This window comes from Cryptomeria japonica, chromosome 9 (assembly GCF_030272615.1).
Source record: "Cryptomeria japonica chromosome 9, Sugi_1.0, whole genome shotgun sequence".
Lineage (NCBI taxonomy): Eukaryota > Viridiplantae > Streptophyta > Pinopsida > Cupressales > Cupressaceae > Cryptomeria > Cryptomeria japonica.
In genome coordinates, this window is record NC_081413.1 from 58,899,265 (window position 1) to 58,913,025 (window position 13,761).

At 31.3% G+C, this 13,761-nt stretch overlaps 1 protein-coding gene across 1 annotated transcript; it reads left to right on the forward strand.

Annotated features, from left to right (window-relative positions):
• Window positions 1–3,274: 3,274 nt before the first annotated feature.
• On the forward strand, window positions 3,275–4,678 carry LOC131033510 (phospholipase A1-Igamma3, chloroplastic-like). Its single transcript, XM_057964740.2, has one exon. It carries the CDS (start codon window positions 3,275–3,277, stop codon window positions 4,676–4,678), a length of 1,404 nt encoding a protein of 467 aa, XP_057820723.2.
• Window positions 4,679–13,761: the final 9,083 nt, after the last annotated feature.

The following is a 13,761-nucleotide window of genomic DNA, read 5'->3' on the forward strand; positions in this document are numbered from 1 at the left end:
GTTCTGATTATCTTCACAAAAACCCTCCTTCAACCTTCAAATGATGTCTGCGTGTATAGCTCTACTTATTCTCACATATACCTTCACACATTCCTTTTTCTCATTTTCACATTCGATCTTACAAATAAGATCTTACATTTATACCATACCCTAAGATCAATTTTAGTAGGTTGGCTCTAAAGGATAATACAATAAAATTAATTTACAAATCAGTTAATACACGATGCAATAACCAATTCAACATGTCAGCTCAATGCATCTACAACAACAATAAGTCATCTCCATAGCATGCCATGTTGATCTGGAAAAGATAAACCCGCCGATGTAACCTGGACCTATTTGTCGGTAACAACAAATATGCAAATACGAATATACCAATTAACAAAACTCTAAGACAAGGTGTCCACACGATGTCTTCGACATAACCAAGTGTTTTCCATGACCTTCCAAGTGCCAGTGATCATTATATCTTGCCGATGTACTAGATACCAGTGATTGTGCATAAATCACTTGCTTGCCGGTGAATGTTGCTGATTCTCCAAAGTGCTAGAGTTGATAAGTGTTTAGTAGGTGTTGACATCAATAGCAAAACCATACCAAAATACCAATAGAGTAGTGATGGTAATTGAGGATAGATAATTATGCCTAAGGAAGCATCACTACAAAGTGCCAACAAAGAAGGGGACCCCTAAAGTTCAAAGGTTGAGAGGGTGAAAGCAAAATAGGAGGGAATCTTGGTTGGGCATTGGGATTAATCTATGAACCTCCCACAATTAGAAAGGTTGGAGGGGAATACTGAACCTCAACCATGAAAAGGCTTGGTGAATGGATGGAAGAAGAATGGGCATCAAGATTCAAGGATCACCTTAACCTCTTCCGAAGTAAAAGGTTCAATGTGCATCCATGACTCCTGATGACCAAAAGGGAAGATGGACAAACTAATAGATATTGGGTTTTGGGTATTGCCTTGAATTGTTCCAAAATGGAAATGGTCAAGGTTACCCCCATCCCTTAATGCCCAGAAGGAAAGGGAAAATAAAGTGGTGGGACATTGGGCATTAAAAGTAGGAAGTTATGTTTAACTTTTCCAAATGAAAAGTTTAACTTAACCTTCGATTCTAGATGTCCAATGAAAGGGAAAAGGTGAAGGAAAAGGAATCTAAATTTAGGCTTCATGGTCTTACGTCACCTTTTCCTTAAAGAAGAAAAATGTTACAAGAAACACCTAATTCACGAAGTGTAAAATACTTAGGAAAAAAGGAATGGAAAAGCAAGGAGGGGGCCTCCGAGATGTGTTGAGTATAATGGAAAGATGAAAGGTGGAAGCCTAAAATGCGATTTTTGACAAAAGAACACTTAGGCATATTTTTTTATTTTCTAACTTGGACATTTGATCAATAGGGGATAATTGGTCCATTGAACTTGTATATGATGAGTTCTCACTGATATACCAAGGGTATCATGATATAACAAAAAACCAATAGCTTGTTTGATATTTTCCACATCTTTCCCCAACACATCCAACTTGTTAAACTTTTCAGTAATCCCCTTCATAAACCCACATGTTATTGGAGATTGAGCTTGTTGTAGTGACTTTCTTCTTAAGGAATGTGGATTCACTTTGGTAGCATTATATTATATTTAATTGATATTTATTTTGATAGAGATAATTTTAATTAAGTTTGATTGATGAAAATGAAGAACTGAGGATATTTATAGACTTTCAAAATAATATAAGATGAAAGTTGAGGATAAGATTGGGGAACAAAGTTAACTAAATATGTTGTGGAGTCAAATAAATTATTTCTAGGTTGAACTCATGAGGGGAGAAAAATAAAGTATTTGATTTAATAAATAGATCAACGACAAGAATAAATTTCCATTCAAAGGTGGACTTAACGCTAATTGAGAAATAACGTTTTTCTAAAATATGAAGTAATTGATGGAAGAAGAATAAGATTTTGAAACAAGATGAAGTTAACTAATAAGAGAAGATAGAGTTAATTTTGGTGAGACAAAAATAAAATCTTTATTTAAAATAGATAATTAGCTCACATTTAATTAAATAGATAAATAAATTAATAATTTATAATTAATTAATGAGAAGATAAATGATGCTAAATGTGATTATCAAGAAATGATTAGTAGATATTAAATTAATGATTAATAATTAATAGATAATATGATGATAATTAGGTGAATAATTCTAGTGTCTAAAATTTTTATATACATCATCATCATGTGAGACTCTATAACTTGCTACCATTATAGAATGTTGCTAGCATAATAAATGCATTATTTCATTTAAAATTTAATGATAGAAACATATTGTAAAAGACATTATAAATTATTTATCAAGGTATTAGAATTTAGGAGTTAGTTTAGATGAAGATGTTAAATTCTACAAATTGAGTTTTTTCATTTGTATATTGTAACCAATAAAAAATAATTAAGAGCATCTCAATCAAAATACAATTTGATTCAGAATAATTAAAAAACAGACTTACCTAAAAACCATGAAACACAATCTCTTAATTAAATATAAAACATTATCTATAACCACTGAGCAGCTTCCTATACAAAATTATGTTGACTGGACGCATATTTTGGAATGGCCTCTTAAAATCGGCAGTCATACCATACCGAATCTACAGAAATGTTACCTTACAAAACATTACGTGTGATCAAACCAATAGATTGGAATACATTAAAGACAAGTAGTTATTAATTAGTCCAATTAATTCGTTTAATCATGTAATGCCTACTATTAAATTTTTTTTTTTTTTTTTGTTTTGCAATACTTCTAGTAGCGTTTTAAGATCAATAATCTATAGCTACTGTAAATTGTTTTAGCCAGTTTGTTTATTTTATATTAGTTGGGAATTAGTGGAGAAAAAGTTCACGCTTATACTGTTTAAAACAGTAATGCTCGGCCAAAACGCGTGCACAGTCTCTTTAGCAACTTGAGATGGATGATTAGGTCAGCGAGATGGATGACTATATGTGTTGAGAACGGAAGGTTTGAATCGCACCCACTATTTCACCCAGCTGTACGTTGAAGAGTCTATTTAAGAATGGTAGCTTTTAATATTCAGAATACACAATATATATACTGCACTCCATTCTGCGTTTACATCACATAATCTAAACGCCAACTGATCAACGTCTCAGCAGTTCAAATTTCATTTTGCTTGGTAGCGCTTCGAATCTCTGTAAGTTCAATTCGAATAAAACTTGTGTTGCAAATAGACAAGTGTCATAGTTATAATAATCTATGGCAAATTACGCATTAGGTCTTGGTAATGGCTATCCAGAAAGTGAAGAACTGAATGAGGATGCGATATTGCAAATTGGTGATATGTGGCGAGACATCCAGGGTGCAAATAACTGGAAGGGCTTGCTTGATCCAATTCATCCGCTTCTCAAAGCAGAGATACTCAGATATGGTGATTTTGCACAGCACTGCTACGACACATTTGATAATACTCGGTCTTCCCAATACTATGGGAATTCTAAGCGCTCCAAAAGCTCACTAGGACAGAGATTGGGTTCTGTGAAATGTGGGCGTGGTTATCAAGTCACCGAATATATATACGCCAATACTGGAACCCTAAAATCGTATTTCCGCGAGAAATGGAGGGATACCGGCGCTTGGATGGGATTTATTGCTGTTTGCACAGACCCAAATGAGATAAAAAGATTGGGTAGGCGTGATATAGTTGTTGCGTGGAGAGGCACGGAAACACCCCATGAATGGATGCAAAATCTCAAAGACATATTAGTTCCTGCTGTTCTATCGGCCAGTACAAAATCCAACATCCAATCTACTTTCAAACCTGATGTTCGGATAGAGAAGGGATTTTTAACATGTTATACCTCAGTAGATGAAGGATCCGGAAGATCTAGGCTCAGTGCAAGAGAGATTGTTGTGGCTGAAATAAAAAGGTTATTGAATATTTTCAAAGATGATGTAAGTATAACGTTCACTGGACACAGCTTGGGAGCTGCGCTGGCAACCATAAGTGCATATGACATAAAACAGATGGTGATGAATGAAAATTACATTCGGTCAATACCTGTCACGGTGTTTGCCTTTGCCTCTCCACGTGTGGGAAACTTATCATTTGCTCAACACGTTGACGAGATTGGAGTCAAAGTGCTACGGCTGGTGAATAAAAAGGATTTGGTTCCTAAAGTTCCTGGGATTATCGTGAATGAGAAAATGGGTTGGCTTACCAGAATTCTGCATTGGTGTCCATGGACATATGTTCATGTGGGAATCGAGATTACTTTGGATAGCAGCAAATCACAAGTGCTGAAGCAAACTTATAATCCTTCTAGCTTTCACAATTTAGAAGTTTATCTCCACTTAGTAGATGGGCTTCCACAGAATAACAATCTGCCTTTCAAATTGCCACGAAGAGATCCAGCTCTGGTCAACAAGAATTCCGACTTATTGATTAGAGAGCTTCAAATTCCTTCTTACTGGTGGACACGGAGAAATAAAGAAATAGTGAAACGCATAGATGGGAAGCTTGTATACTCTCCCAGATCTCCCAGTGCTGTTTCCATTCCTGAATCCCCTTCGCTACTCATCTCTAATTTAGTAATTGTATTAGAGGTGGTTGTTGCTCTTTTCGGAGTTGTGAGTTTCTTCCACGTTGGAAGTAGAATCTAGAACCAGTCAAATTCAATTATTGTTCAATACAATACTTCTCAAGGGATTTGAATGTAACATAAATTGTTAATATTGTGAAACATGTGAATGGCAATTGGATTTGAAATTGATTTGTTTAAGTATTTATAAATAATAATAAAAATAATAGGTTTGATGGTAAAGTCTATATATATTTTAAAATTGATAATTTAAAGTCATGCTAGTTGTAATTTTTTGGTTAGAATATATATGTTATATTATATTATTCTTACATTTTTAGATCTTATGTCTTCTTTATTAGTTCTTTATGTATAGAGATTCAAATATATGTTTTGACCCATTATAATTGAAAAAAAAAAAGAAGGGTGGTGCTAGTTCTTATATTAACAATTGCACAAGTCCTTACAGAGATAGCTTTTTTTGTGTCTCATAAATCATTATACTTTTAAAATATAGTGATCCTCAATCTCCACCTAGTTAAAGTAAAGTTTAGATATTGTTCCTCTCTTAGAATGTGGTGGTCTATTTCACTCATCTATAAAAATATTTGAATTTAACTTAATAAAAAACTTTGAAAATATTTTGAAATAGAAATATGCAATTTGATGCTAAAAGGTGTATTAGATGACATGAGACAACAACATGAAAGCTTTGGAAAAAATAAGTTGTAATTAATTAGTCTATTCTATGTGATGTTTCTATTGGTTCTTATATGTTGAAAAATTATTTCAGTCATGATGAATTTGTCACCAACATAGTGATTTTTTCACAAGTGTAACAAATACATCTTGGATAGTTTGCAATAATAAAAAAGTTCAACACCACTTAATAATGCACAAATAACATGGTCCTTAGGCTCAATAATAGCTTTAATTATTTTAATTCACTCATCTAATTCATCTTGTAGTTTCTAATCAACCTTAATACCACAAATATTAAAAAAATTGGTTTCACTCATCTAATTCATCTTTCAGTTTCTAATCAACCATACCACAAACATTAAAAAATAAATGGTGTACTGCCTTCATCACATTTGATAAATGGGTTACCATGGGATAGGCTAAAGGTCATATAGTTTCTTGACAACCTCGTCCCCATTGCTCATCCACATATTTTTTCACTTTTCTAAAGACCCCTCATACAATCTACTCCCCTTCTGAACATGTATCTCCATTCTGCTACTCTTTACTCTTTGCAAGCTTAACTTAATCCCCCATTATCTACACCATCAAATGGAGGCCATAGTAGAAAGAAAGAAAAACAAAATCACAACACCAATAACTTTGCAGCCACAACTAAATTAGTAGTCATACAATAAACCAAAATGTAATAGAACAAAAAAGCCTTAAATTACCAACAAAACAAACAAGGCTGCAACTTTTGATACTTTTGCAACCACCTGTAACTACCTTATTGTTATGCTCCCTTCTTTCCAAATTTTTCCTCAACACCTAATGTATTAGTCCAATACCCATATATCTTAATATCTTAAATTGCAGATTTTAAATGTAACAAAACACAAGTTGTAACATGGAAAAATCTATTTTTCAAAGGCTTGTCAATAATGGAAGAGTTAATGTTGAAATCGCCTGGATTTAACTAATTCCTCCACCTAAAGAGCATCATGCAATTTGTGAAATCTATGAAAAGAGGAACAAAGCACAAAAATATGCATTAAATTAGACAATCTCTTTCTATATAGGAACCTTTCCTGCCAATATATTTTGATACACCGAAGTTAATGAAAAAAGATATGATCTGAGGTGTAGGAACAGATTCCTATCACACGTTCAAGAACATCCATTTATTATATTGAATGCAAATCCCTTGAACGCGTCTAGTCTTTTGGATGTCCAAGGAAGAAGAACGGGAAGAAAGTGAATGGTATTTGTGTACCAAAAAGTTGGAGATAGATGGTGATTGCACAAAACCTAGTTGCAACATAAAAATTTTGCCTCGGAAATCAAGATGAGAATGCCATCTTTACACCTATAAGTCTAGTCATATACTGCTCATCATACGTCCAACATGCCTAACTGATTAATAAAAATATCAATTCCTCCTCAGCCTCAATAAAGACGTGATTCATATTAGATCCACACAGGCGATACGTTGGTTGGACGATGAAAATGTATAACCTAAACTTTTTTTCCACATTTTCTACTTCAAGTAGCTTGGATACCATATGAAAGGGTAAGGTAAATGTTTTCATTATATTTTGGTGAACATCATACACGCTCATAATTAAATCACAAACAAATACCATCTTAGACCATAATCATTAACTAGTAAAACAACATCACTAGTAAATATTTTGATAGATCAATTTCACTAAGACACATGCAAATGAGATAGGATTACTATTCTTAAAGACTATGTTCACCCTAAATAATTGATCAAGAACATTACTAGTGGTCTAATAGGATGAATTACTATAGAATTGTAAGGGTAGATAAGGGAATATAACCCAAACAAGAATTACATCAATAGAATCATTCAAATGGTATAAGAGACCAAGGGAAAATCAAGAGATGATGAATATACCACATCTACAGTCAACTATAAAACACAACCTCTCTATCATTGATAGAACAAAATATTATAAAAAACACATAAAAAAGGGTAAATCTATATCTTACCCTCAACTATAAAACATGCCCTCAACTATAAAATTAACTTAATTCATTGTGCAACTTTTAGGTGTCTACACTAATTATTAGTAGAGATGTTATATTTGTTGAAAGCATTGGAATTAAATTTTGAACAAGGAAAAGTAAGCAATTATTGATTTGGAACTAGGTGTTCCAAATTATTCTCTTGATCTAGTTAGTAACACAATTCCTATTGCATTTCCTTCACCAAGCTCACAACCTATTCCATCTAGTCCCTCTAGCTCGAGTCCTCCTCCAAGAAAGGTAAAAAGTCTTAAGAAAAATTATGAAGGAACTACTATTCATGATTCAAATGTAAATTTATATTTTTATCTTATGTTCAAGTTGAACCAAGGCGATTTGAGGATGCAACAAAAAAAAATTGTGGATTAAATCCATGAATGAAGAAATTTCTTCAATTGAGAAAAATGAAACATGAGAGTTTTTTGATCTTCCATTTAAAAATATGTCTTTCCGTTGAAGTGGATCTAAAAAATTAGATTCAAATATGATGGATCCATTGAAAGACATAAAGAAATAATAGTGGCAATTTTTTTTCTCAACAACCATGTATTGACTATACTGAAACATATTCTCTTGTTGAGCTAGATTAGACACTGTAAGAATATTTCAAGTTAACTAACCAATATTAGTGGAAAGTTTATTATTTTGATGTTAAAACAACCTTTTTAAATGGTTATATAAATGAGGAAGTGTTTGTAGAATAACCACTTGGTTATCAGATTGCTGGACAAGAACAAAAGGTTTATCAGTTGAAAAATGCACTTTATGAAGTCAAATAGGAACCTAGAGCATGGTAGAGTAGGATAGATAGTTGTTTTAATTTATTTATTTTTAAATAAATGAAAGTGAGCTCACATTATATGTGAAATTTTAATGTATAAGTGACATAAATTTTGTACATATATTGATGATTTGATTTTTATAGGAAATGATGAAGAGTTAATGGAAGAATTCAAACATGGTAGAAAAAATGTGTTTGAAATGACTAATTTGGACTTGATGCATTATTTTATTTGGATATAGGTAAGACAAATAAATGGTGATATAGTCATTTTACAAACTAAAGATGCTAATAGTTTACTTGATAAGTACAAGATGAAAAATTTCAAACCCATGAACATACCTTTGAACATGACTGAAAAATTGATCAACGATCATGGTTCTAAAAAATTATATGCAACATTAGTTTAGTTTGGTTGGAACCTTTATGTATTTAATAAATACTAAACAAGATAGCATATTTCATTAGTTTTCTTTCAAGGTTTTTGCAAAATCCACGTAAGGTTAATTTTTGTTCATTAAAAATGGTTTTAAGGTATGTTTGGGGTACAACTAATTTTGGCATTTTATATGTACCTATAGATGGTTTTGGTTTAATTGGGTATATAGATAGTGATTGGGTTGGTTCTATAGATCACAAAAATTATGAAAATAAAAGATACCCAGACACAAAAAGCCTCTCGAAAGATCAGAGACAAATAAAGCATTACAATTGCCTAAATAAATAGAGGTCTTGTATTCATTAAATGATGACTCAAAATATAAATAGCCACATGCATACTCATGCATAACTCAAATTAGAAAATTATATTTTTAGAGTTTCTATATAAACTTGGCAAGACTACAGTTCTTTCTAATTTCTATAATGTGGGAAAAATTGCTACTCCAACAATTTCCCCTTTATACTAGTGGATTTGACTCAAAACCCATTATTTATTCTTCTAACTTTAATGGGATTATCTCCTACCACACTGCATTATGTGGTGATCTCTCTTTCACAAATTATGTTTTGGACTCCTTCAAGGGTCCATGCTTCCTCTTCTCTTATAGAGGGCTCCAATGATTTTTAACAAAACATCATGGCCTTTTTAAGCTTTAATTTGACTTCCTCACAACTTGAGGGCTTCACATTTTTCACAAGTGGCTTCAATCCAGTTCTGCGACTTATTCCTTTTGGAATCTTTGATCTCATCCTTTGAAGATCGACTTCACTTGTTATCATCAAGACTGTAAATTTCCTTCTTTATCCAATAGTAATGAGTTTCTAACTCCTTCAAGCTTATCCTAAGGCTTGGATCCCCTTTTTAATAGTGGCAGTGATATCCTTTATCTCTTGTCCACAACTCCTTCAATGGCTTTGGAAATACTTCACCCTTTCAATGTGGGTGGCTTCCCTTTGGGAATTATTCATATAGATCTCTTTTGGTTTATAATGGAACATTTATCTCTTTATTAAATTGCTTTATGCCATCACTATAGCATCAATCTTCTAACTTTAAGTTGTGTTCATAATAACTATAACTTCACCACCTTTATTTATTTATTTTTTTTGTTGCACTAACCTGCAAACAAAACCATTGATATTTTTCAAGCAGAAGCTTCAAACTAATGACCTAATTCTCTTCAACAATTTAACCTAGGAAACATGATAGCAATTGAAGAAAATAAAAGAGACCCATAAATTTCTTTGTAGCAATAACAAAAATTGTTAACACACATGAATCTTTATTAATTCAAATTGAATACACAAAAAGCCTCTTGATCACATGATCAAGGATCAACTAATCGAAAAGTCAGTGACAAATAAAGCATTACAATTCCCTCAATAAATAGAGGTCTTGTATTCATTGAAGGGTGGCTCAAAATAGAAATAGCCACATGCATACTCATGCATAACTCGAATTAGAAAATTATCTTCAACTGAAGCTGAGTATATTGAGGCAACATCAACTTCTTGTCAAGCAATATTCTTGAGCAAAATTATGATATATTTAAACCAAAAACAAATAATGCTAACTGTTATATACTATGACAATAATTCAACAATCGCCATCACCAAAAATCTAGTCTTTTGTAATAGAAAAAATAAAATGATACTTGATATCATTTTGTGAGAAATCTTGTGACTCGGAGACTGGTTGAATTAAAATTTTCAAAACCAATTATCAACTTGCCGATATCCTTACTGAAACAGTTAACCGAAACATTTACAAAAGAAGCTTTTAAAAAAATATGATAAATGACGAATGTTGGCTGGCTCATTAAGCATTAATGGGGAGACTAAAGATGATCATGTTTAATCGATACCAACCTCTCCTTTAGTGACACATATCCTCCATTGTGCTATTCAATCACTACCACTTTGCATTGCCAATGGTTGTATGCATTTCCTTCTAAAAAGACTTTTTGATTATGATTTTCCCTTCTTTCACAATAGTTTCCTTTAGGTTGATAGTTGTTGCAACCTTATCCATTCTTACTCCAGAAAGCTTTAATTTTGTATTATTAATGCTTCTTAAATTATAAGCACTCTCTTTTTGGTGCTTATGCTGCTTGGTTGTTTTGGGTTTAGGTTCTTATGTATTGTATGAGCTGAAACTTTTTTTTAATATAATATAGGTCTAATTTATTTATTTTTAGATTGACAAGTTTCTCCATTAAAAAATAGAGCTTATTTTGTATAGTTAATACTTTTCAATAAATCGAATATTTTCTTCACTATTATAGCAGTATTTTGTTCTATGTCACAAATCTTAATAGAATTAATAAAGAATTTAACTCCTTGCATAACTATAAGATTAAAAATGCAGCCCCCTTTTAATTGTAAGTATTTTTTTCTTTTTTTAAAGATTTGAATTCAGCATCATATAGATGCCTACAACATGAACTTTCTCATTAAATCAAGTACTCTTTACCACGAATAATTCATACAAATACAATGAAAACTTTCTATATTTAATTTGATTTAAGTTTCTATATTGAATATGAAAATCAAATAAATCATTCATAGTTATGCTTGATAGCATTATTGAGCACATGTGAAATGAGCCTTTTGAAGAGCTAACAATGTTGATTGATTATATAGATTAATGAATATTTTAACAAATTGTTCAAAATCTGTTTAAAGAAAGTAATACAGGATGAATGAACAAGCTACATATTTTGACTCCTATTTTGGGTTCTGTTTGCCCTGCACACGTGAGCTAACGATAGGAGTTGATCTCCTGTAGTATTACATTTACAAATGTATATAAATTAAGAGATTCAAACTGCTCTCATGTTTATTATTTTGTGGAGTTGACGCCTATTTTAACTGTTATAGAAAAGAATGTTCCCACCACACGCGGATTGACCTTCTGGAGTATTATAAATTGACATTTTTCGTTATCGTCACATGTTTATAGGTTCCTTGTATCCCCACGCACTATAAAATTTCATGTACGTTTCTTTAATGAGGGAAAAGTTCAAATGGTATGAGTGAATTTCAACACAATTTAGCATGGTATTAATATTTAAAATAAGTTCAAATTGTGAAATAAATAATTTATTTTCTTTAATTTAAAACTAAAGTTTATAATATTCATATTTTATTTGAAAGTTATTATTAGTTTTTAATATTATTGAGTGAAATATGTATAAGATTTTATGAATTATATGTTTTCTTTAATATACTATTTTGTGATTAGTGAATATAACTTTGATAATTATTAAATGTTAGATAATTTATATTTAATATAATTATAATAGTTTAAATATATTTACTCAAAAAATGTGAATAATATGGGGTGAATTGACAATAGTGGGTTACACTTTTCATTTCAATTTTTATTTTCAGAAAAAACCTCACATTCATATACTTATTACTGCTAAACCATAAGGAATTTGTAGATGATGTGAACAAGTGATTTGTGATATTTTGCGTGTAGATTCTAAAGTTTTGAAGTTAACTTAACTGTAATTTTGACATATGTTCATTTGGTTGATCATAACTTGTTGTGTATGTATCCAAATTCAATATTTTTTTTGTTTGAAAGAGGACTTCAATACCTAGTGCACATATATTTTTCAGAATTTTTTTCCACTTGTTTCCTATTTTTCCATAACCGTTGAACTCAAAAGTTGATGTTTGGTATGAAACCTATGTTTAGTTAGTCTAAACAAAAAAAATAACAATAAACACTTTATATATTAAAATAATAATAATTGGAAATATTTCTTTAAGTACTACTATCATGCATTTGGGTTTGTCAAAATTCGTCCATTTGAGCCCCCAATTTGAGCTTCTGATGTAGCCATAACCGGTAAAAATTTTCATAAGAGTCAACCGGCTTATGCAACGAGAGAGACACAACACAAACAACAAGAAAACATAGCGAATTCATATAAACAGATCATATTCAAGCCATAGAGCTTCTGAAAATCATCATGCAATCTTCATATTATCATCAAAGAACATCTGGTAGTTAACCGGTTACATGCAAGCTTCAAGACAAATATAATCCAACTGGGACTATAAGAATCAACTAGAACACTACAATATGTATAAAAGTTATAGTCACAATAAAATTAGAATTTTTGAAATTTCTATGTTTAATGTTCTATTTTTTAATATAATTCAATTTTTTTTTTTTACTCTTTCAAATTTGAAGGTTCCTATAGAAAAATTGCAAGTTCCGTTCAAGGTGACATAATTGTCTCTTATTGGTTAGTTGTTCTAGTCAAAAGATTTTTGTTCTCGAAAAGGTGTTTGTCTTTTTCAGTTTTGATCATCTCAATGCTTCTAACATCTTTCTCTTCTACCTATTGGTTATTACGTAATAGTTTGGGACCTATCCCAAATTTATCAAATCAAAATTATGGAAGTTCAAAGACTGAGTAGAAATAGGAGTGATGCAAATGGTGATCAAGTATGACAATTTAATGATGGGAAATATTCTAAAGAAACAATAAACTTGGAAGCTTCAACAACTAACATGAAAAACATAACAAGTCTAACAAAATGATAGAATCCATAATCACACAAATTTATCAATGATTAGATCAAATTTTTCATATTGGGTGAATGGTATGTTGTGAGATAAAGAATAGTGACCTAACAGACAAGGGAAAAGTGGAGAAGGTAAGGTAGAATATTGGTTCAGAGAGCCTTGGAGTTTTGAAACTTTCATAACCTATTAAATTTTAGAAGATGAGTCATGCGGCTTCAAAACATAGAGTTTTCTAGGAATTTTAGGGATATTTAAGCATGATTAAATTATGGGATATAATTAGAAAAGTATTTTATAAGGGTAGAGTCTACTTGAATTATAGATCCTCCAATATAGAGGTTGGGTTTATACAATATCACTGTAAGATATGAGAAAGTTCAACTATGTTTAGAATTTTTTTGACATGCATCCATTCCTAGGTTCTAATATTTTACATAGTAATTTTTGAGGTGTAGTGATACATCAATATTTTATACGCCTTCTCGATTTCATAAGATCTCCACTATGTATACAAGGGTAAAACTTATTGTTGAATAAGCTTAACCCTCTAAGATTGTTAGGGAGATAAAAAAAATACTAATTCACTTGATAGAAACATAAATCATTCTTAGAGAAAGTATTAAAAATTTCCCTACAAATTTTTAGAATGAACATAGTAGGT